Source organism: Dipteris shenzhenensis, chromosome 17 (genome assembly GCF_047967505.1).
Source record: "Dipteris shenzhenensis isolate YYH24624 ecotype China chromosome 17, Dip_SZ_1.0, whole genome shotgun sequence".
NCBI lineage: Eukaryota > Viridiplantae > Streptophyta > Polypodiopsida > Gleicheniales > Dipteridaceae > Dipteris > Dipteris shenzhenensis.
The window spans coordinates 41279149-41303633 of NC_141612.1; the positions used below are offsets into that span (position 1 = coordinate 41279149).

A 24485-nucleotide genomic window follows, 5' to 3' on the forward strand; every position below is an offset into this window, starting at 1 on the left:
ATTCCGTACAGCTTCATCGCGACTTGCAGCCTCCATGCCGTACAGTCCGTACGACTATACAGATTTTGTACCAGTTGCATGCTCCCATCCGTACACTGTCATACAGTCCGTACAGGTTTCGCTGTATAGCTGTACGATTTTCTCATAAAAACCGTCCGTACAACCTGCGCTGTTCGTACACCTACGTCGTCCGTACAATCATACGGGTTGACAGTCCGTACAGTCTTGCATTCCGTACCTGCTACATTCTGTATATTGTCATGACAAGAGAAATGATTATTTAGTTAATTAATAGTCATTAGAACTTTATTATTGTTAGGCGCCAATTTGATGGTGCGGTTATATGTTTGTATTTATGATAGATCAAGCGGTGTAAATAGTACCGCCAAAACTATGTAACATTGGCCAATGATTATTAATAAAGATGTGCACACACGTGTCTAGGTCCTAGGGGCAATAGGAAAGGGAAAGGGTGCATTAGAGTGCATTGAATGGTAGGTGCATGGGTCATAGGCTAAGGGTAGGTGTAAATGGGAAGATGGAACTTGAGTGATCTCAAGGGACATTAATGAAAGGGTATCACCCTTTCATTGTGAATCTCACGTAGCATTCTTTCTACCACATTGCATTCATCCGTCATCTCTCTCCCACCTTGCATGTAGGTCGAAAAAGAAACAAGTACTCTCACGAGGGCGCTCTTCCCCATTGGAGGGCCAATCGGCATTCAAATTCTGCATGCATTGCACACATTTGCATTTTCGAAAAGCGTGGATCTTCACATTTGGTATCAGAGCAGCGACAATCCACGAGTGGGACGAGAAGAGGGCGACAGTTGTGAACGACGGAAGTCGCAAGAGAGGTTGGCGGAAAAGGATCACGATCGACCGATCTCGAGGTTCTGAGACAAGGGGGTTTTTCTGAAAATTTTGGCCTTCAACGGCGAACGGCGAACGGGGTGTTCTGTTTTGCCCCCCCCCCCCCCCCCCCCCCACATGTGAATGTACCCTTAAACCGTGAGAAAAAGGGATTTCCGTTCTACCCAACCGGAAGTCGGATCGGAATAAGATTTTAAGGGAGTGATCCACCCATCAAGTAACCCCTATAACGGTATCTAGAGCTCCAATCCGCTCAAAACAAGTAGCCCAAACGGAGCGTACCAGTTTACAGCAGAAATACAAGAAGAAAAGCTTCAAAGAGAAGGGAAAGGAGGTCATTTTAAGTGTTTTCTCAACACAAACGAAGCGGGAGTCGGATAAGTACCACCACCTCTACAACACTTGAAGTTTGCTGTAAAATAAACCTTCTTTTTTGAAATTACAGCAAGACATTTTCTCTCTTGTATTAATAAAAGGAAAGAATGGAAGGGGAAGGGACATATAACAATGAACTTATTCCTTTTCCTCCATTACCCCAAGGAGAGAGAGAAAGAACACCTTCACCCCCTCTTGAAGAGGATGGATTAGGTGAGAGTTATACACATCTTGAGTATGATAACCCACAAATAGATTTACAGCAGTCTCTCCTTCAAGAACCTACTGATAGGGAGTTCTCCTTTCGTAATGAAAGAAGAAATGAGACCAGCCAAGAACAAGGTGATGAGTTCACGCCTTTAACTCAAAACCCAATACACATGGATTCTAATCCAAGTGCAAGAGGAAGAGAGGAGACTCCTGTTGATAAGCTGGTTTTCCAGCTTAGCAATATGATTGAGCAGTCCATTATGACAAGATTAGGGACTAAGAGGACTTTAAACTTCGGGGATGAAGAGTTGAGTAACCCTTCTAAGAGGTCCAAATTCCAACCGCGAGAGAGAATTGAGTTCCCCAAATATGATGGGGCAAGGGAGGCTGACAAAATCCTCAATTGGATTCGTCATTTTGAGCTATACTTTGCCCATCAAGACAAGACCGAGCAAGAGAAGCTTGCTCTTGCCACATTGCATCTGCAGAAGGATGCTCTAATGTGGTGGTCCTTGTCACAAACAGGAAAAGAGCCTATTCATGAATGGGCTAAATTGTGGTGTGATATCCCCTAGTTGTTTGCCACCCTGAAACTAATTACAGTAACTGTAGGAATACACCAACATAAACGACGCGACCTTCACCCCGCCCGCTGCTGCCCCCGCCCCTCGCGCTGCCTAGGCTCCGCCCTGCCACTCCCACCCTTCTCTCCCCGCGCCCTCCCCTCGCACCTTGGTCGCCGCCTTGCTCGCCTTGCTGCAAGCCCCCTCCGCTGGCTGAGTGCTCCCGCCTGCTGACTGGCTGCCCCCCCTGCTCCGGTTCAGCCTTGAGCCTCTCCTGGATGGCGCATCCCCAGCCTTGGCCTGCTTGTTGGTGGCTTCCTTCCCGTGGCAGTGTGGTCTTCCAGGCTGGTCTTTTGCACCCTTCTCCCTCTCCGTGGAGTAGAAAGCGTCTGGGTTGGGGGTGTTCGGGCATTTGGAGGTGTCGAGCCACTTGTGGCATGGGGCCTTGCACTTCTTCGGAGGGGAGTATCTTCGGCTTCAGCCGTCTCCCTTGCCCTGGCGGTCCTCCACATTTGCACCTTCACAGCAGCAGTAGGTTCATCTTTCAGGAAGCGTCTCTCCCTTCCCGGTGGCATTTCTTTGGCGGGAGGAGGTTTGCCCTGCACTCCCCTGCTCTTCCGGAGTTAGAGTTCTCCTCGCAGCTTTGCCCTGGCGACATTGGCCATGGCCATCCCCCAGCCGTCCAGTTCGTGCCTCTCCGTGGTGGTGGTTGTGCTGCCCTCGTCCCATCAGCATCTCCTAGTCGCGAGTGGTGCACTGGAGCTGGAAAGACCTGGCCCTTGGACAACAACCCAGAGGGGTCGCGTCGGCTGGTGGCCTCCTTGCTTGGGTCTCCAAGCTTCTCAAGACTCAGAGTTTTTCTCGAAGATTCTTTTTCCACAGGGCGGCGGCCCTTGACTCCTTCCTCAGGGATCCCTTCTCCTTTGGCTCTACTTCTTCTTGTCGTACCAGGAGGCTCCCCAGGTGGGTTGAGGCCTGCAGGTGCGTGGAGCGGGCTACTGGAGTGCGGACTCGCCCCCCGTCAGGTGGTGGTTGCTCATGCTGGCAGGTCTCTTCCTATTGGCACCCTCGGGCGGGCACGATGGACGGGAGCTCAGCGGAGGAGGGATCCATACATGCTTGGATTACGAGTATCTCCAGGATTCAGCTCATCAGGGATTATTGGTCGGCCTCGATTGCTCGATGGTGACTCAGAGGAGTCATATCAGTTGATGGTTCACTGTCTCGAAGACTTTCTAGTACTTCTAGGATTCACTTCATCAGGGATCCGTAGCTTTTTTGGTTTTGCGGTTTACTGGTTTTCAGAAGACCCAGACTAGGGCTTTTGTTTTGACAGCATTTTGTAACAGTTTTATGCTTAGCCCTGTGTGGCTTGTAGTTTCGCAGGTGGGAGTAATCCCTGTGCTCCAGCATTGCTGTTGAGTCTCTTGTATTCCTTGTCTCGAAGTAATATAATTAGCCCTTCTTTTTGTGAAAAAAAAATAAAAAATGAATGGGCTAAATTTGTGGAGCAACTAAAAACCACTTTCATGCCACCGAGGCATGAAGAGAACCTAACCTTTCGTTGGGAGAGGTTTAGGCAGTTCGATAATGAGAGTAATGCAGATTTTACAGCCAGATTTTGGAAACTCTCTCTAGAGTTACCCGAAAAGAGTGAGGAAGATAGGAGAAAGAAGTATTTAGCAGCTTTAAGCCCAAAAGTAAGGTACGAGGTTGAAATGTTTAACCCGACCACGCTTAAGGACCTCACTAAGCTGGCTGAAATAGCCGAGAGAAAATTGAATCCTCGTAAACCCTTCAATAAGGAGTATGGGTCATCATCTAAGACCAATAATATACCCACTTTTAGGAAACCAAACCGGTTTAAGAATAATAAAGGGAAGGGTAAAGCTCTTGTAAGGAATGTGAATAGCCAATCACGTCCTGGATGGGTGCCATTTCCTTCTATGACTGACGAAGAGAAGAGGAAGTTGATTAAGGAAGGAAAATGTTTCGGTTGTAAGAAACATAAGCCAGGGCACGTATGGCATAAGTGTCCCGTTCTCTTGGCTAAGATTGCCAAGACGAATTCAGTAAAAGGGAAAGCCAAGGCATCCAAGCAGGAGGGTGAGGCTTCTACCTTGTCACCCTCGAAATCTACTGTGACTATTGAGCCAATAGTGAATGCTGTCCATTCAGCCAATACCTTTGGGCCTCATGATCTTTTTAAGGTGTATGGATTCGTGAATGGACAGAGAATAGTGGTTCTCCTAGATGATGGATGTAATTATGACTTAGTAAGTGATAGATTGGCAAAATTACTCCATCTTAAACTAGAACCTATAAAAAACATGTCGCTTTCAGGAGCTTTTAGGGGACACAATGAAGAAGACACATCCATAGTACGAAATATTCCTTTTCGTATACAAAAATATAGAGATCGAAGGGATTTTCTAGTAGCCCCTTTACAAGACGTTGACATGATACTAGGTAAACCATGGCGGTATGATTTTAACCCTGCTATTCATCCTCATACTCATCATTGTTGCTTTGTACATAAGGATCGTAGGGGATCGGGACGTATATACAATTCCATTGATTACTCCTACCCAAGCCAAAAGATTGGTAAAAAGAGGGGTAGATTGTAATCTTGTGTATATACGGGTTTCACGAGATCTTCATATATCAAAAGAAGATTGGAAGAGAAATGAGTTCCTTAGAGCTTATGAGGATCGATTTTCAAGAGATGACTCATTCGAATTGCCCATGGAGAGAGAAGATGATCATGCCATAGACTTAGAGCCAGGAGCTTCCCCTCCATGTAGAGCCCCATATAGGATGAACAGGATAGAAATGGAGGAGGTAGAAAAACAAATTGAAGATCTGTTGCAAAAAGGCCTGATTCGACCAAGCAGTTCTCCATTTGGAGCACCTGTATTATTGGTTAAGAAGAAGGATGAATCATATCGTATGTGTATAGATTACCGTGCTTTGAATAAACTTACGATTAAGAACCGGTATCCGATTCCAAGAGTGGATGATTTATTGGATATGCTTAAAGGTGCTAAAGTTTTTAGCAAATTGGATTTGAAATTTGGTTATCATCAACTTCGTATGAAAGCTGGGCATGAACATAAGACAGCTTTTCGCACTCTCACTGGACATTATGAGTTTTTGGTCATGCCTTTTGGCCTAACTAATGCTCCAGCCACTTTTAGTAGGCTGATGAGAAGGGTTTTGCGACCCTACTTGGGAAAATTTGTCATAGTCTTTTTTGATGACATTTTAGTGTTCAGCCAGAATGAGGAAGAGCATAAGGATCACCTTGCTAAGGTGATGGAGCTCCTAAGGAAGGATCGATTGTTCCTAAATATCAAGAAGAGTGAGTTCTTCAAGACAGAAATAGAGTATTTGGAACACATTGTGTCTGCCGAGGGAATTCGGGTTGACCCTAAAAAGGTCAAGGCCATAATTGAATGGCCAATACCCAAAAACTTACATGAGCTGAGATCCTTCCTAGGGATGTGTAGTTATTATCGCAGATTCATTAAGAATTTTGCACGTCTTGCTTCCCCACTAACAGATTTGTTGAAGAAGCATTCCTTGTATGAGTGGGGAGAGGTTCACCAAGTAGCTTTTGAGGAGCTTAAGAGAACATTAGTGACTGCACCAGTGTTAACACTTCCGGACATGGACAAAGAGTTCTTTGTTGTATGTACGGATGCTAGTGGTACCTCGATTGGGGCAGTGTTGATGCAAGGAGGGCATCCCATTGCTTATGAGAGTAGAAAACTTCAAGGGGCTGAATTGAAATATATCACGTATGAGAAGGAGTTATTGGCAGTCATTCATGCTCTAAAGTTATGGAAGCATTATTTATATGGTTCTGCTTTCAAGATTAAGACTGACCATCAAAGTATCAAGCACTTGTTCTCTCAACCCATTGTCTCTTCAAGACAAATCAAATGGGCTGAATATATTCAATCCTTTGGGCAACCAAATATCGAATATCAGCCGGGAAAGGATAATTTAGTAGCTGATGCTTTGAGTAGACGGCCCCAAGTTAATCACGTTTCTGTGATTAAGGAGAAATCATTAGGAGCAATGGTTGAAGCTTATCCTTTAGATGAGGACTTCGCTGACATTTATGGGAAGATTCAACGTAATGAGGTTGGGGATTTAGAGGCTTATTCCATCGTGGATGGATACTTATTTTTGGGACGTGCCATATGTGTACCCAAAACATTTCGGTATCTAGTCATGAGTGAGTTACATGCGAGTCCATATTCTGGACATAGAGGTATTAGAGGAACCATTGACAATATTGAGAGATACTTCCATTGGCCTAAACTTCGCAAAGAAGTTTCGACCTTTGTTCAACAATGTGACGTATGTCAGCGCATTAAATCTGACACAAGTAAGACTGCTGGTCTTTTGCAGCCTTTGCCTATTCCTTCGGAAAGGTGGGAACACATTACAATGGATTTTGTGTCTGGTTTCCCCAAGGTTGGTCAGTTTGAGCAGATTTTCACTGTTATAGATAGGCTGAGTAAACAAGCTCATTTTATTCCCTGTAAAAAAGAGTTGTCTGCTCCTGAAACAGCAAGGTTATTCATTAGGGAAATCTTCAGGTTACATGGGTTACCAAAATCCATTGTATCCGATAATGATGGCCGTTTCATTAGCAACTTTTGGACAGCTCTATTAGAGAATCTCGGAACCAAACTGAAATTTACTACAGCCTTCCATCCTCAAGGAGATGGACAAAGTGAGAATGCCAATCAAACCATAATTACTTTACTTCGAGCTTATGTCCATGACCAACCTAGAAGGTGGCCAGAGTTCTTACCCATATTAGAGTTTGCTTATAATAACACTGTACATACTTCCACCAAGAAAGCCCCATTTGAAATCATCTATGGGCAATGTTTACCCACTCCAATAACACACTTGGGGGAGCGAATTTTTGCTGCTGACCAGTTTGCTGAGGATATGTCACAGGTTATTGAGCAGGTAAAAGAACATATTAAGAAGGCCCAGGTTCAACAATCCAAGGCAGCCAATAAAAAAAAGAAAAGAAGTTTATTACAAGGAGGATGATTGGGTTTTATTGAAGATTGATAAAAGAAGAATCAAGTCAGTGAGAGGAAGTACCAAACATGTCAAGCTAGCACCGAAGTTTTATGGTCCATTTCAGATTTCAGCAGCTTTATATCCAGAAGAAGGATCCAGAGCGTATGAGCTGAAGTTACCAGCCCACTGGCGTATGAAGAACATCTTTCATGTGAGCAATTTGAAGAGATACCGTGGCGATACTTCTGCGTTTTTGGATACTCAGCAGCAAGAACAGCCTGAACTTGAAGATGGGACTGAAGTTCTTACTCCGGAACAGATCGTATACCATAAAGAGAAGAGTACTCGTGGAAAGAAGAGATATATGTATTTACTGAAGTTTAAAAACCAGCCAGCTAGTGATGCACAATGGATGGAAGAAGAGTTCTTTACAGATTTTCCACAGATACTCGCAGATTACAAAGAGGCGATGCAATGGCAGAAGTAACAAGAGAAAGTGCACATAAGAGGAAGAGACAAGCAATAATCCAGAAGAGGACTTCTGCTCATTCAAGCAGGAGGGAGTGTCATGACAAGAGAAATGATTATTTAGTTAATTAATAGTCATTAGAACTTTATTATTGTTAGGCGCCAATTTGATGGTGCGGTTATATGTTTGTATTTATGATAGATCAAGCGGTGTAAATAGTACCGCCAAAACTATGTAACATTGGCCAATGATTATTAATAAAGATGTGCACACACGTGTCTAGGTCCTAGGGGCAATAGGAAAGGGAAAGGGTGCATTAGAGTGCATTGAATGGTAGGTGCATGGGTCATAGGCTAAGGGTAGGTGTAAATGGGAAGATGGAACTTGAGTGATCTCAAGGGACATTAATGAAAGGGTATCACCCTTTCATTGTGAATCTCACGTAGCATTCTTTCTACCACATTGCATTCATCCGTCATCTCTCTCCCACCTTGCATGTAGGTCGAAAAAGAAACAAGTACTCTCACGAGGGCGCTCTTCCCCATTGGAGGGCCAATCGGCATTCAAATTCTGCATGCATTGCACACATTTGCATTTTCGAAAAGCGTGGATCTTCACATATATTTCGACCGGTTGTATACTGTACGGATTCCATACAGTTTCGTACAGGCAGCTCGTTGCAAGTTGAAGGTAGCCATTATTTTCTAGGCAGAGTTCATTTGCAGGTTCAGTTCAGCCATTGTTTGGCTTAGCTTTTGGGAGCACATTTGTAGCTTTCGCAGACATTGCAGTTGATCTAGTTTTGGAGAAATTTGGGGCTTTTACAATTACACTGCAATTTTGTAGTGAAATTTGGGGCTTTTGCAGACAGAGTGCAATTTATGCAACAATTGGGGCTTTTAGATCATTTGCCCTCTTCTGTATGCAATTTTCCACAAGAAATTGGGGCTTTTGCATTTGGGTTGCAATTTTGCAAAGAGAATTTTGGAAGTTTGCAAGCAGTTCTGTACTCAGTACGAGTCAATATGCATACTTTTGCCACTTTTTGCAGATTCTATTTGCAGATTTTTGGGCATTCAGCAGAGCATTTTGGTGCATTTTGAGCCTTTGATAGGCTATGACAGTATTTGTCACTGTGGGCAGACTTTCTTTGCAGATTTTACTTGTGCATTTGACATCCCAGAAAGGGATTTTACTTGGTCAGTTTGCTATGTTTTTTGAGATTATCTTGTGAAAATGGCTCAGCAGGTGTATGATGTGCTCATCAAACACCTTGCGTCGTGCATTAGGGGAGAAATGGGGTCTCAAAAGGGGCCTCCAATTAGTATTTTCTAATTTCAAGGGATTAGAGAGGGATTTCAGTTGTACCAATGAGAGTATTCCTTTGTGTGGGGCAATGGCATGTTGAGGTGGCATGTTGCATTTACTATTCTTAGGTCATAGGTGGTTTCAATTTGAAAAATGTGGTTTCCGTTTGAAAAAGGGGGAAGGAATACCATGGTTTTGGGGAAGAAAACCACCAAACGTGGAGAAGGAGCACCATGTTCTGCCATGTGTCCAAAAATTCAAAATGTGGGAAGGGTGTGGGCATGTCCAAAAAGTCAACAAGGGAGGGATGCAAGTGGGGCTGTCGAGTGGACTGCAAGTATATTCGCAGAGGCAGAGCAGGCCGCTATTACGCACGGGCTTGCCACGTGGCCAAGCTACCACCTTGGGCGTCCAACAAGCCCACCACCTCCACCAAAAAATAAATGAGCCTTGGAGGATTTGAACCCGCGACCTTATGGACCCCACCCTTGGGCCCTAGCCACCAATACAACCACCAATCATATGTATATATAAGCTGACACGTTCAACATATTTCTATCCTGTTGGATGTTTTTTTGAATCCTCCCTCTTGATTGCTTCCAAAACCATCTCTAGATTATCAAGACCACCTGAGCCTCCATTATGACCCATCCACATAGACTTAGATTATTAAGTTTCATAATCCTCCCCTAATCCATTCCTTATGAGGCCCTTTTGAGACCCCATTTCTCCCCTAATGTTGACTTTTTACATATGTCCTTTGTATTTGGAGAAACTCTCGTAGTTTCATGCCAAAATGTCGTCACTCTAGCAATGACTTCCACACTTAGATTGTCTCTCCTTTTCTTGCGTTTTGTTGAAGCACACAAACTTCTCGGATCAGGATGATCATGCATTACTTCTTCTTACGTTCAACTATTGAAACCATGTTGGTCCTTTTGATTGACAACATGTTCAACATTGTGTACCCAAGCTGATTCTCCTTTGTTTCAGGGGACATCAATTAGTTAATGTTGCCCTCTTTGCAACTAACCTATCTAAGCTGTGCACCCATTTTTGTAGGTCATTTCTCAGGTTAGAGAGCATTGCCTCTTGGGTGTGCATCTCACAAGGTGTTGGTAGGGTTGTTACTCTACAAACTTTAGGGTGCAAGCTAAATTTGGTGAAGAATCAAGACTGGTATTCACCTGAATGGCTTGATGTTGTTGTCTTAAATGCTCCCCTCAATTATGAAACCAGAGCTTGTGTTCTTTGCTCCAATGGCAATGATCGAATGCGTGCATCTGCAACTACTTTCTACTGTTGCTCTGCAAGGAGTCTTCTTTCTTCTCATTGTTTCTCTCTTCGCAAATGTTGCAAAAGTATCTTCTATTGCCATTTCAACACCATTCCATTGCTTTCCTCGACCCGCAATAAGTTCCTTGTGCCTCGACCAAGCTTTTTAGCTTTCCTGTCATCTCGCAGCCTCTGTCTTCTTCTCTTGCAAGCCATGGCGAGCTACATGTTGCCATCGATTCCATGGCCACGATCAGTCTAGAATAGACCCAGAGAAGCTAGCTTGTGAGACAAGCAAAGGATAGAAGATAACTTACCCGAAAGAAGAAGACGCCAAACCAAAGTCTACGTAAGGTCACGTCGAGGTACGTGCAAGTTGCTAGGTGTTTGTAGGGCAGGGACAGGTTGAAAGTACTTAATATTCCAAGATTAGATGAACAAGAGGTGTGAAATTTTGAAATTCCCAGGAGTAGCAAAGTTTTAAACTGCTGAGTTTTCCCCCTCCAATGATACACATCAGCAGAATTGGATATCCAAACAAGTACAATGTGGCCTAAAATGCTTCAAAACACAAGTAGGCCAAAGGGCACGCTATAGAGTTTGATGTTGTGTATTATAAAATGCAATGAAATTTGGCATGCTTATTATCCATATAGCAAGCAAGTGCATGAAAATAGAAATAATTCAAAATTGTAAATATTAAAAGATCTTTGCACACGCACAAATAGACTCCTTGGCAAACTGCAACATTTCCTGCATGTCTTGTAAGAAGTTCTTTGCAGCATCATTTTGAATCCCTTTTAACCCAATCATAACTGGTGACTTAGGTTGAAACCTGTACATAAGCATAAAAGGACTATAACCAGTACTGGAATGCTTTGCACTGTTATAAGTAAATTCTATCATAGGTAGATAATCTTCCCATGAAGACTGTCTCTTAGATACATATGCCCGAAGCATATCTTCAACCAATTGGTTAACCTTCTCTGTCTGTACTGCCATCGGATTGTGCATGATCTGAGGAACTCATACTTAGAGTAGTTTCTAACTTCTCAAAAACAAGTGTCCAAAAGTTACTTGTAAACTTTGAGTCCCTGTCACTGACTATGTCAGAGGGTAAACCATACAGCTTAAACAAGTGGTCCACAAACTCGTGAGCCAGCTGAATAGCTGAAATAGTTGTTCTAGCAAGTAAGAATCTAGCCATTTTTGTCAGACGGTCGACTATGACCTAAATGGAGTCATGACCCTTGCGCGTTCGAGGCAAACTAGTAATAAAATCCATGGAAATACTTTCCCATTTATTACTTGGAATCTGCAATGGCTGTAATAAACCCGTGCTTCTAAGGCGTTCTGCCTTAGTAACCTAACAAACCCAGCAACCTACTACATAGTTTTCAATAAATGCATGCATCTTATGCCAATAAAAGGTATGCTTCACAAGAGACAGAGTCCGATGTATACCCGGATGTCCAGCACTAGGAGCATCATGACACTCCCAGTGAATCTTGAATCTAAGTTCCAGAACATCTGGCACACAAATCTTTCCATTCCGGAACAGCAAGCCGTTCCTAATCATCCACTGACCTCCCTTCGAGCCACAAGTTGAGCTACTGGCACGAACTCCCAACCATATCCAAACCAGCTTGGTGTCCCATACCACCAGGTGGCGCTGTGAAGCCTGGGATCTGCTACTGGGCCTTGGGCTACGCTAAGATGCAGGCGTGCGTCCGCGACTCAATCCAGGATCAGACCTAGCACCTGGGAACGAAACTTGCTCCCATCGGCTCTCTGAGAATTGAACCTCTGGGCCCCTTATATAGACTCGGGCCCGAAGCGCCAAAAATAGCGAAGACCTCTAACTGGCTCGTACCCTTGCCACTCAACCCGAGAATCAAGCCTGCCTAGCTCTAAGCCTCCCCAGGCTACCTGAGCTAGTCTTGTGTACCCAGTACACGTCAGATACCAATCCGTGCACATGACAGCAAGGGTAGAGGTGCAAATGCAGCACAAGTGGTTGGAGCAGCCGCTCTAGAAGCTCCCACAACAGAGCAGAAAAGATGGGACTTTAGAGATGCACAAGCTCTTTCAGTGATTTCTCTTTCTGTCAAGAGGTTCAATATACCTCACATTTGGCCATGCAAGACATCAATGGTAGCTTGGGAGATACTAGAGAGTATGTTTACACAACAAGAAATGATGCCAGAGTTTCCTTCCTGAAGCGAGAGATTTCCCATACGCATATGGATGAGGGAGATTCCATGAATTCTTACCTCACTAAGCTTCAGGATTTGAGGGAACAATTGCTGAATATTGATGAAGTCATTCCGGATTCAGAGATGATTACCACCACTCTGAATTCTCTTCCTGAGTCCTATCTTGATTTCCACACCTCGCTGAATTTGTCATTGAGGGGGGGCAGCAATCCTCTCTCTTTTCATGAGTTGACTTCTGTTGCAGGAGGAGCAGACATGAAGAAATATGGCAACCTGGGCTAGCGAGCATGCCATGCTTTCCAAGTTCAAGCCCAAGGGTAAAGGGCAGGAAAAGCCACATGCCAATCAGCCCGCACATCAGCATAGAGCTGATTCAGGACAGCCCTCTTATAAGGCTAAGGGTGATGCAGATAAGTAGAAAAAGAAAGGCATTTGTCATTATTGCAATAAGCCAGGTCATTATATTGGAGAATGCAAGAAGCGCATAGCTAAAGAGAAGAAAAGGGATTCAGGTATTGCTGTGTCAGATGCATCAGCTCCACATTCTGATGATGGGGGAGATGTTACAACCAACTTTGTTGAAGAGCGCTATGCCTTTCTGTCTTGCACTTCAGATTTTTTAGTGGGTAGTTCAGATGCTACAGCCACTAATGATGACGATCCTTATGCTTTTTTGACTTGCAGCTATGATCCTTCAAAGGATGCATGCTCTCTTAGTGTCAATGAGGCACTTTATACTTGGTATTTTGACAGTGGTGCTTCAAAGCACATCACTTCCAAGAAGACTTTTTGTATCTCTGTATTCTCCACCTACCAAAAAGAAGGTGACTTGTGCAAATAATTCTTCTTATTCACAGTGTGTAGAGTGGGAGACATTATTCTCACATCCACTAATGGCACAGATTTCAGAATTTCAGATGTGAAAATCAGAATTTACTGCAACCTCCTCCTGATCCACATGTCCCGATTCAGCCACCGGCTGATTTTGTACCTCCACAGGGTGTGGATGAAGTTGTCAGGCAAGAGATTCAAGAGATACACGCAGTCAAAACAGTCCCGAATTAGTTGCTATAGACTCTTAGGGAGAGTAGGCTTGAGGCCCCATTGCGTGGCAGGATTCGTACTGCAGTAAGGCACGCAGGGGGGCTCTTTCAGTTGAGACAGCTTATGCAGGGACTCTTCTTGATGAAGAGGAGTCTGACTCGTTTGAAGAAGAAAAGGATAATGTGCATTGGATGCATGCCATGCACAATGAGTTGCAGTCCATAGAGAAAAAGCAGACTTGGGATGCTGTGGATTTGCCACCAGGTAAACATGCCATTGGTACCAAGTGGGTTTAAAAGGTAAAAACAAAGCCAAATGGGTCTATTGACAGGTACAAGGCAAGGCTGATTGCTAAAGGCTATGCACAGAAGAAGGGCATAGATTATGAGGAGACTTTTGCTCCTACATCTCGGATGACCACCATACGGTCAGTTATTGCAATGGCTGCAAATTTTGTTTGGAATGTCTATCAGTTGGACTGTCAAACAACCTCCTGGATTTGAACTTTTTGGCAATGCACTTCAGGTTTGCAAGCTTAACAAAGATTTATATGGCTGAAACAAGCCCCACGTATATGGTATGCCAAGATAGATGCATTTCTGGCAAATAAGGGATTACATAACAGTCCCACGGAAAGCACCCTCTACATCAAGAAGGATGGGGGGGATATTTTGGTCATCATTCTTTATGTAGATGACATGCTGCTCACAGGGTCAAATGAGGATTTAATTGCAGATTTTAAGGCCGAGTTGAAAGCTGAATTTGACATGACAGATTTAGGCATGTTAAATTTTTATTTGGGAATCCAGTTTATACAAGACAAGCGTGGCATCATTATGTCTTAATCCAAGTATGTGCAGAAGCTCTTGGATAGGTTCAACATGCATGATTGTAAGCCTATTGCCACTCCCATGGAGCCAGGGCTGAAGCTTACTATGTATGATGCAGGTGAATCAGTGGATGTCACACTTTACAGTCAGGCTATTAGATGCCTCATCAACTTGTGCAATACACGGCCCGGTATTCAATATGCAGTATCTCAAGTGAGCAGATATATGCACAGCCCAAAGACAACACATTGGCAGGCTGTAAAACGCATCTTCTGTTATTTGCAAGGCACAAAATCTTTTGGCTTAATGTTTCCCAAGGGGGATGACTTGTAGATGCATGCTTACAGTGATTCAGATTGGGTTGGAGACTATGATACCATGCAGTCCACTAGTGGTAATTGTTTCTTTTTGGGCAAAGCTTGCATTTCTTGGCTGAGCAAGAAGCAATCTACATTGGCTACTTTCTCATGTGAAGTGGAGTACAAGGCAGCTTTCACAGCGACAGTTGAGTGTGAAGGCTTTCTCTTTAATCTCTGCACAATCTCCAAGAGCCCCTTGTGAATGAACCACAACTTCATGTTCAGCTTCTAGTGGGCATAGTTTGTGCCATCGAGCTTGTCCTCCTTACTCATACGCAAGGCTCCCATGTAACTGCTCCACCCTCACATGCTATTGTTGAACCTAGCAACAATAGCTCTCTGGACGGAGAAGAAGCGAGAAAGGGGGTGTTGGAAAGAAGAATAGGCTATCTTGTTGCCTTGTCTAATAGATGACAACCCAAAAGCTTGTCCACACCTTGGATAAACTGCTCCAAATTGTTTCTTATGCTTATGTGCCGTCCATGCTTGGGTAGACTAGTCCGAACAGTCTCCTATGCCTTTTGCCTCAAATCCCCTTGGATCAAGTCTTGCGAACTCTGATCAGCACATTGGTTTTCCTCTAGATCTACATCAACCTGCCTAGATTGCGTCCACTCCACGCTTCCCTTGTCCCTCGTTGAACTCGTGCTCTGATACCATGTGAGAATTGTGCACGTTCAGAAGCAGGTTAGAGATAAACAGAGAAATTGACACGTGATGTAGGCAATAGCAATTGCTTAGACCTAGGGATATAAGGAGGCATGTGAGGAGAAATGCCCCAAGAGACCACCAATGTGAGACAAGGGGAGCCATATTTATAGCCTGCAGCCAACTTGGTCGACCAGCAAGGGCTGGTCAAATTTGACCAACCATCCGGTTAGCTTGACTAGTCTAGGAGGTCAGGCTCACCCAGCCCAAGCAAGATCAGGTTGGGTTAGGTTGACCCGATCAATTAGGTCAGGTAACCTGACCTAGTTGGGAGTTTGAACTGGGCCAACTTAGCCCTGACCATGGGTCACATTAGCCTTTACCAGCCATCCTAAACCAGGCTAGTCATAATTTTGCCCTTTACCTTGGACAATATGCTCAGGTAATTGACCCCTCAAGGAATGTGCGCCTATTCCTCACTTTGGGTGGGCACACGCACAAAGAAGCCCTCTCTCTATACTTGAGATGCCATAAACTTTAACACAACTTTGGTTGGTTAGGCATTGCTTTCTTTGAAAATGTTTGACATTAACCCAACTACTATTTGGCATGCTTGGTTTCTCCAGACATGAAGCTTGTTGAAGAGCATTGCCATGATGTCCATAGGGAGTTACATCACCTGTACGCTATGTATCATGAGGACTTGTCCTGAGCTCTAAGATTCGGGTTCATTCGCGATCCAAGAGGTTCAAGTTCCGCACTTGTTCTAGGTTTTGGGTTCTGGCTTTAATTGTTTTAGGTGTTGGATTCACTTGTTTTGGATTCAGTTGTTCGAGATTTTCAGATTCTGATTCACTTGTTCTAGATTTCAGGTTTCATGTTCAATTGTTCCAAATCTGGATTCATTTGTTTCAGATTTCAAGTTCACATTGTTCGAGGTCATTTGTTTTGGGTTTCGGGTTCTTTTTCGGCTTTAGGTTCCTTTTTAAGGTTCTGGGTTCTTTTAGAATATTGTGTTATTTTCTAATTTCGGGTTTTGGGGTTCACTTTTGTGCTTTAATAGAAATAAAATTTCCAATATTTTTCCTCACAAAAGGGGATTTTTTTTTTGGCTTCCAATAGGAAACCCGAGAGAAGCTAAGGTAAAGTATGTGAAGATAGGAGAGAGAGATGAGGACAAGATCCTTCTATGGGAAATGGAGAAAGAAAGAAAGTCTATTAATGTCCACGGGAGACCAATAGGTCTATGGGACAACAAAAAAACCATCTAGTACATCTGCTTTAGGGAGGGCACATGGCAGCTCCCAAGTAGTGCAAAAGCAACCCCAATTATTTAGAGTACATAATAGTTTGAAAGAGTAATCAACCATACATCAGTTTAAGACTGAGAGTCTTTTAAACTCTTTGATTAGTGCTATGCCTTCATAGTAAACTGCCCATTTTCCTTCCTTCCTAGCAGCCCAAACTTTAGCTAATTCTGTTTCCTTGTTCTTCAATGGAGCTCGTGTAAGTTCCTCAGCTATCCATATCTTGGTCCCTTTCAACTTGTAAGATTGTTGAAGGAGCTTGATCTGTAAATCTTGCGACTTGTGTAAGGATAGCATGTCCTTTGGTGTGCCGGATATTAGTTGCCGGAGAGGAGAGTGTGAGAGGAGAGAGGCTTGAGCCACAAGCTCACGAGTTGTATAGGGGATTCTTGGGTGAGTAATCTCTATATCATTTGAGAAGTGGTCCGGTGTACTATGGTTGGCTTGGTAACACTGTGGCAAGTTCAACTCATGTTCTATCTCGCCTTTGCATTGCACCAAATTATGGTCCTTGTTTTGGTTCTCACAAGCATTTACATAGGATCATCTCTTTGTGTTCTCATCCATCTCTTCTTTTTGTTCCATTCTGCCAGTTGCACCATAGTTTTTTCTGTTTGCACCCTAATCGTACGAAGCCACATGCAATGTCAAAGCAACACATGTATTCTTGAGTTCCACGCATTTCTTACACCTTGCACCATTGGCCTTGGCCTCCAGTAATACCATAGGAATAGATGGGGCCCCTTGTCAAATAGACCTTGTAACTTGCCCATCGTTATCAAGGCTCATCTTGAGGACCACAAAAGAATGATGATACAACTACGAGTAAGGTTTGAATGTACTTGCTGGATCAAAGATCTGGTGGAGGTGATCTACTACTAAGTCCTTGGCCAAGATTCTACAATGTGCAGCAACTTATTTACTGACATCAAATGACTTGTGAATGTTTAGAACTGAAATAGCAAGAGCTCCTTGAATGTGAGGAAGATGTCCATGGTCATGTCAAGTCTTGAAATAAGGAAATGTCCACTTAAAATCAATAGCAAGTGTACACTAAGTAAGAAGTAAATGTAGCATGGCATGATGGTAAACTGTCAACATGCTGCAATGTAATATTTTGTGCTAACTTGATGGTACACATGTTCTTCATTGCAATTAAGCTTTTATGGTGGTGTGTCTCTGGTGAAGTTTGAATGGAATGTTTTGTCTTTTGCAGGTAGGCTGGAGAGTCCCCTTCCATTGGTCCGTACAATGGCTAAACGAGTGGCCCTTGCATTTTCACTTGTTGTCGATCCTGCCAAGCCCCTTCTCCTTGATGAGGATGATAAGATGGAAGACTTGTTAGATTGGGAGCAGCTTGATTCAGATAGGCCAGGAGCAGTTAAAGAGCAGGCTAAGATTGACCTTCCTACTTCAGAGTTTGGGCATAAGGACGAAGTATTCGAAAATGTTATGATTGCTGAACCTAGATACCAACAGATTACTAATGATGATACTGGATCAAGAGAAAAACCCAGGATGAAGAAAGAAAAAGACAAAGCTGTGTTAAAAGCATATGATCCAGATGAAGTGATTGATTTGGGTACCTATGCTTCAGCCAGTTACTCTGACGAAGATACAGCCAGTGATTTAGGGAGTGAAAGTTCTCTACAGCCATATGACTTGTCTGACGACGAATCAGATCTTGAAAGGGACAAGTTTCCAATGCGACTGAGTGAATGTGCAGCTAATTTGCGGAAAGGAGATGAGCCTGACTTGGTAAGCTGTTTTTCAGAGTCTCAAATAAGAACTGCCCCTGCCGCCGCCATCCCCCCCCCCGTTTTTCTTCCACACTCTTATGAAATGACCTATCAACTTTGTATACATCCACACACTTATGATCCTCTTAATTCTCTCTCTGATTATTCGAGTCCCAGGATGCACATCCTTCTTCAAGGCAGCCGGGATGTTAAGGGGGGGCGCATCTCTTTTCCTGTTGGATTTATACGATAGCCTCAGTTTGTGGGTGAAATGAAGGGAAGGGGGGAGGGGGGGGGGGGGGGCGGAGTAAAGGGACTTTAGGGCAGTGGTTTAAACAATAATTGGAATGAAGCTGCATGTTTTTTGCTAGAACACGAATCATGTCAGCATTCGTGTGCAGGTCGAAAGGGCACTTGAAGTCTCAGAAAGGCTTGTGAGAGCTAGACCTGATGAACTAGAGAATGCTGCACCAGATATGGCCCATGCACTAATACATGTACGGTGCAGTACGATTGTGATTGAAGGGCAGGAGCAGTCAGCAGAGGACAAAAGAGAAAGTGCTCTTGTTGCACTGCTAGTTTGTGCTCCCCAGACAGTACAAATATTCACGCAGGAGCTGTACTCTCCCCATGTGGATGTCAGTCAGCGACTTTTGATTCTTGATGTTATGTCATATGCAGCAAGAGAGCTTTCCACTGTCTCTTCTTTGGACAGCTCAGCCTATGGACATGACCAACAACTGATACAAGAAGTTGGTGATGCAAAATGGTATGGACCTGGCAGCAACTACACCATTGGTGCTGGTCCATGGCAAGAAGTAAATGAACCCTTCGCCATGGTAAATTTAATACGTAAATATGAGAGAGAGCTTCCACAAAATACAAACCTCAGAGCTTTGGGAAAGTCTCGTAGATGGGGACACCGATCCATGCTGATGCGGCAGAAGCAAAGAAACCAGGGAAGGGTTGTTGGAAGGAGGAACATGTTTATTCCTTTTGCTGCTTCCTTTATGCTCCCAGTGATGCGAGATTATGACAAGAAGCGACATGGGGTTGATTTTCTTGGAAGAGATTTTATTGTTTTGGGAAGACTTATCTGCATGCTGGGCGTGTGTATTGAATGTATGTCGATGCATCCAGAAGTATCTATTTTGGCAGCAAGTCTTTTCGATATGCTGAGATCCAAGTAAGTTCTTCACAGAACTGCAGTTTTGTGCATGAAAATGTGCATCTAGAATGTTGTGTAGGTTTATGTGCTTTGATCTTGCTGTGTGCTGTTTTCTCTACTTGCCAGTTGGTGAATGACCCACAATCATCATTGTGCCTTAACTCCTGTGGAGCTGTCCAGAATTAGGTCGAGAATCAGTGGCCTGATTGTGGTGAACCTTGAAATTCCAGAAGACCTGGTTGACTTCCCGGTCATGGCTGGATCATATCTATCTTGTGCAGGTCTAGAGTTTCAGTATGATTCTGCCATTGGCTTTTATGCAGCCAAATTTTTTATTGACTTGTATTCTACTCTCCTTTCACATTCCAAATTCCTAAAGTTTAGGTTCCTAGGCTGCAATTGTGCGCTGAAGACTCAGATGCCTATGATGACTCAAGGACTTTGTGCTAATCATTATCCAGTAAAACTGAACATAACCGGTTCATATTAGCTGACCATAAAAATGTCGTCAGAATTAACCATAAAGAGCTTGGAAGGGTGATGACAGAAATTAACGATCGAGAATTTAGGACTTACTGAACCTTCAAAGAACCCTAACTAGTCAGAATCTGGAGTGTTGAAAATAGTTTATAGGACCACTTCAAACTCAGAAGAACGGAAAACTCCTCAAATTCTTGAAGGAACATACAGAGTTCCTGTGGTCCTACCATCTGCCCTGAATTGGTCATTTTATTTGTCTTCAGAAGAAACCTTGAGCATTAGGGATTGAAAGGGTCAATTGCGAATACTCCCGAAAATTGAAAGCTCCGCTTGTAATTAAAAGAGAATCTTCCATGAGACTATTCCGTGTCACTGTTTGGTGTTTTTCAAATGATTTAAATGACAAATTTCACTTTGGGTGTAACAGTCTGGGTGCTAGATGCTCACTATTAAAAAAAGGCTGGAATGACACTCAATCGAATATGGAATTCTTTGTTCTCAGGAAAATTTGTAATCATCCCGAGGCTTATGTCAGAAGAGCCACTTTATATGCTGCTTCACGCATCATGGTATCCCTCCACCCATCACATGTGGCTCGTGCAGTGAGTGCTGGAGACTTTGATATTGCAGGTAGTCTTGATTGGATTCATGGATGGGCACTCCAAGTTGCTGAGCATGACTCTGATACTGAATGTACATCTGTAAGTTTACCTCACCTTATCTCATATATCAGGGTTTCCCTCTCTTATATTTTTACAAAATCCTTCCCTTCCCCTTAGTAGGATTAAAGCACTAGCATCTTCTTTGCAGATGGCTATGGCTTGTCTGCATTTGCACTCAGAACTGGCCCTGCAAGCCTCCAGATCCATGGAGTCAGAACGCACCATTGGAATTTCTGCTGGAGATGTTGCATACAAAACTGCAAATGCCAACATGATCTCTTTCAGATAGAGGTATCCATTTGTACATAGAGAGTAAGAATTACCAGGCCTCTCCACCGTGCAAATGTTCTTTCTGAAAATAGAAAGTCGCTCTGTAATGGAAGAAATGCAAGGAAAGATCAAATTCCCAAAGAAGGGTGTAAAATGGATATTACAAGACTTCCATTATTAGCGAGCCTAAGTTGAAAAAGGAAGGTTGAATTCAGAAGTCTTATAGAATCTGTGATGGCCAATTTCTATAGTGACTGTTTTTGTGGTAACGGCAGGTTGGAAGCTCAGCTTCAAAGTCTGTAAGAAAATCCATCTCGTTGTAAAGACTATGTTGTCTGTAAGAGTAGATGTTCAGATGTAAATGGAAAATGTCTGCTTTAAGCAGGCAGGAATTGTCTTCAATGGGTAAGTCAGTAAATCAGTGTGCAATTTATCCTGGTCACTAGGGAGTGCTGGCCTAGTGACTTGATACTCTAGGATAATCCAAGGTCCAACTCTATGATTTCTCCAATCGATTGATTTTGCTGAGAAACTCTCCGCTGTCTAGTAGGTTTTGACAGGATGCAGCTATCCTCAACATTAAAATATAAAGAAGCGAACACTTAGTTTGTGAATTGGCATTGGTAAAATGGGGTGGAACACGTATCATTGCTGACCTGAAGCAGGGGCATACTTACTGCATCAAGCCTCTATCTTTGGGAGTTTCTGAATAGTTTTTTGATCTGTGGACGGAAGCCATATTGCGTCTAGTTTGAGTGTTTTACTACTAGGCCTGTTCTGTCTCTGTATCCCATAGTTTTTTGTGAAAGTTTAGGTCGACTCCCAATTGAAGCCTCAATAAAGCATCTCAGCTTTTGTCATTTTTCTGGAAATTCGCCTTAAGTGACACATGTCTGCTAGAACTATAGAGGAGCTGCTTCATCGCTTGCAGATCACTTGTTTTAGCTAGTATATTTCTTCTATACATATGCTCTTTACGTGCCCTCTAGTACTTGGCCAACTCATTTAAGCCTTTACTTGTACCTACATTGGCACGATGGCTCTGCTTCTTACACCCAGTGGAGTTTATAATGCATCTTCCGATTGTGATCTCAGAACCAGTGGATAGAGACTTTTAAATTGTGATTACACATCCCCTATTTTTGCCTATGTGAAGCCGAGACCCTAGTCTTAAACACATGTGGAGCAACTCAGAGAAAATGTGGAGCAACCCTAATTTTTGCCTATGTGGAGCAACTCAGAGAAAATGTGTTGTTAGGTAAACACAGATGTAAAAGACCTGCAACTCTTCCAAAATCCACACTGCTTGGAATGAACTCTCCAACAAGATGGGGAAATCATCAGACGAGCCACAGCAAGGCTCGTGTGCTAGCTTCCCTGCCCCTTCATTTCTACTCCGCTCCTTCCTCTTCTGCCTCTTGATTCCCCTTCCTGTCTTGGCCTTACCTCCCTCCTTTTCCAGCTTCTCTGTTCTGTGGCTTCTTTTTCCTGCCATTCACTTTGTTTCGGCCCTTGAGCTGACCCTTGTCAGCCTTGCTGCCTTTGTATACCCTGAGAGTGGACCCACTGCCCATTTGTAGCTTAAAGAAACCTGGGGGAATTTGTAGTCCCTAGGCCCTTTTTGCTTCTTTCCTTCTCTCTTTTGCTTCGTGGAGTGCTTTCCTTCAGACCCTCCCTTCTTCTCATGCTCTCCCTCTTCCCTCTAACGCATGCACACACATACACGGAGCTTTTTTTGACTCCAGGAGAGCTTCTAGAAAGTGATCCTCAAGTCTTGCCAAAGGAGCTCAGATGGCAGCTTCCTCGATTATTCACCGCACCCTGGTCTAAAACCAATGCTTTGGACTACAAAGTTTCCAATTATTTGGGATGATTATGGACCCCAAATACATGCTTGCATAGATGACACTTGCCAACCCACTCTACTTAACCGACCCACAAATCTGGACATGCTTCAGACTCTGTCCAACAAGATATCGGACTGCAACAAATCAGCCTTCATACTGCACGTCCGATTGGACTACAGTCAAACAGCCCAATCCTGACAACTAACAATCAGACCATACTACTTACCCTATGAAACAACAAAGCAACCCAAAGCCAACTCGGTCCGTGCAAACCACTTGGAATTATGGTGACTGTGTGTGGCAAATGGCTGAGTTAAAGTTGAACATGTCACAAGGTACTGTGGACTATGAAGCTGATGTGAAGAAGCTAGATATAAGTGAATCCGATAGTTGGGAAGATGCGCTGTGAAACATGGTGAGAAACAAGGTGCACCAAGTCAAGTGGCAACACTGCATAAGATATGCAAAAATGAAATGATCCTTGTCTAATAATGCGGAATAATATAAAACTACATAATCACTATTGATAAAGGGATACAAGGGCTACATAACATTAGGGGATGGGGAATCAAGTATGGTACTTGTAGATAAGAGGAGGTTGGGGGATCAAATATGATACTCCTAGATAAGAGACTGTGTTATTTTTCTTGGGGCAGTCACTAAAAACCCTATATATTATGAGCATTCAAGGCCTACTTTTTAAATTCCTTATTTATGAATATTATATAATTAAAAGGCGTCCCTTTTCTATACAAATTGGATATCCCTTAGTAAGTATTTTTTTGAACAACTTCAATGGGTAGTATAAGATTGATAGGATAGGGCAATAGTGGCCTACACAAGGCCAAGTTTTTGGTGAGCTTAGTGCTTGAGGGTGACTATATTAAGGGCATCCCCATCTATGGTAGGGGTTTCTCCTGTGGCTCACTTCGTCGGAGATCATGTGCTCCCCTTCCAATAGAATTATGTGTATTTTACTCCACATCTATAGCTATTCATCTCTTTGCACCATGGGTTGAATATGGATGACATAGACTTAACACGTCATGCACCTAAATTCTCGATCACGTTAAGCTTTAAAGGCCCCCCTTTCTTCCCCTTCCCCTCTCTCCCGCTCCCCTAGACCATTATTGAGCTACTTCTCCCTCCCAAATACCCTCCTTTCAAGCATGCCCACGTTGCCATCATCATCCTAGTTACCCACCACCATTCTTCACGTCCCTTACGTCCCCTTGCCCCGACCCCCCCTCCTTTTTCAGCTAGACCTTATACAACCTTCTTCAAAGTGCTCGTGGTCCCCTTTTAGCCACTTCTTGTTTTACTCGTTCCACCTGTTTCCACTCCTACGTCTTCCACTGTCTTAGATTCTATCCTCAGCAACATTCTTTCTCCCAATGCCACCCCTAGGTCTTCCACCCTAATGGACCCTAGAACGAATCCATCCTCTCAGCAACATCCTTTTTCCCAAAAGTGAACCCCAAGCCAAGTTCCGATAGAGTTCTCTTCTTTGTCCTTGGAACTACTTGGAGATTCTAGAATCCTACCGTCACCCCTTAAAGGTCACCATGATAAAACTCCAACCTTGGGAAGGGGACACCATAAGTGTGGTACAGATTATATCCTATCTATTTGGGGTTTAAACTTTGTAGAATGGGAACGTAGCATTGGACCCCGATGCTCTTTGATCTACAAATGAGAGGCTAGATGATGAACACGTTGAGAGATACGGTTGGAACTTTGAAGTTGGGGCCTATGAATCAAGTATAGGAATGGGGCCACCTACTAGCT

The 24485-nt window shown here is 43.5% G+C and overlaps 1 protein-coding gene across 2 annotated transcripts in view; it reads left to right on the forward strand.

Moving 5' to 3' along the window:
• Positions 1-21401, forward strand: part of EMB2423 (telomere length regulation TEL2 family protein) — a 95718-nt gene extending 74317 nt beyond the window's left edge. For both annotated transcript variants that reach the window (XM_087388630.1, XM_087388631.1), the window contains exons 10-13: positions 17748-18289; positions 18672-19456; positions 20421-20619; positions 20729-21401. In XM_087388630.1, coding sequence (XP_087244756.1) covers positions 17748-18289; positions 18672-19456; positions 20421-20619; positions 20729-20869 — 1667 coding nt within the window. In that variant the 3' untranslated portion in view covers positions 20870-21401. The remainder of the gene's footprint in view (positions 1-17747; positions 18290-18671; positions 19457-20420; positions 20620-20728) is intronic.
• The last annotated feature ends 3084 nt before the right edge of the window (positions 21402-24485 follow it).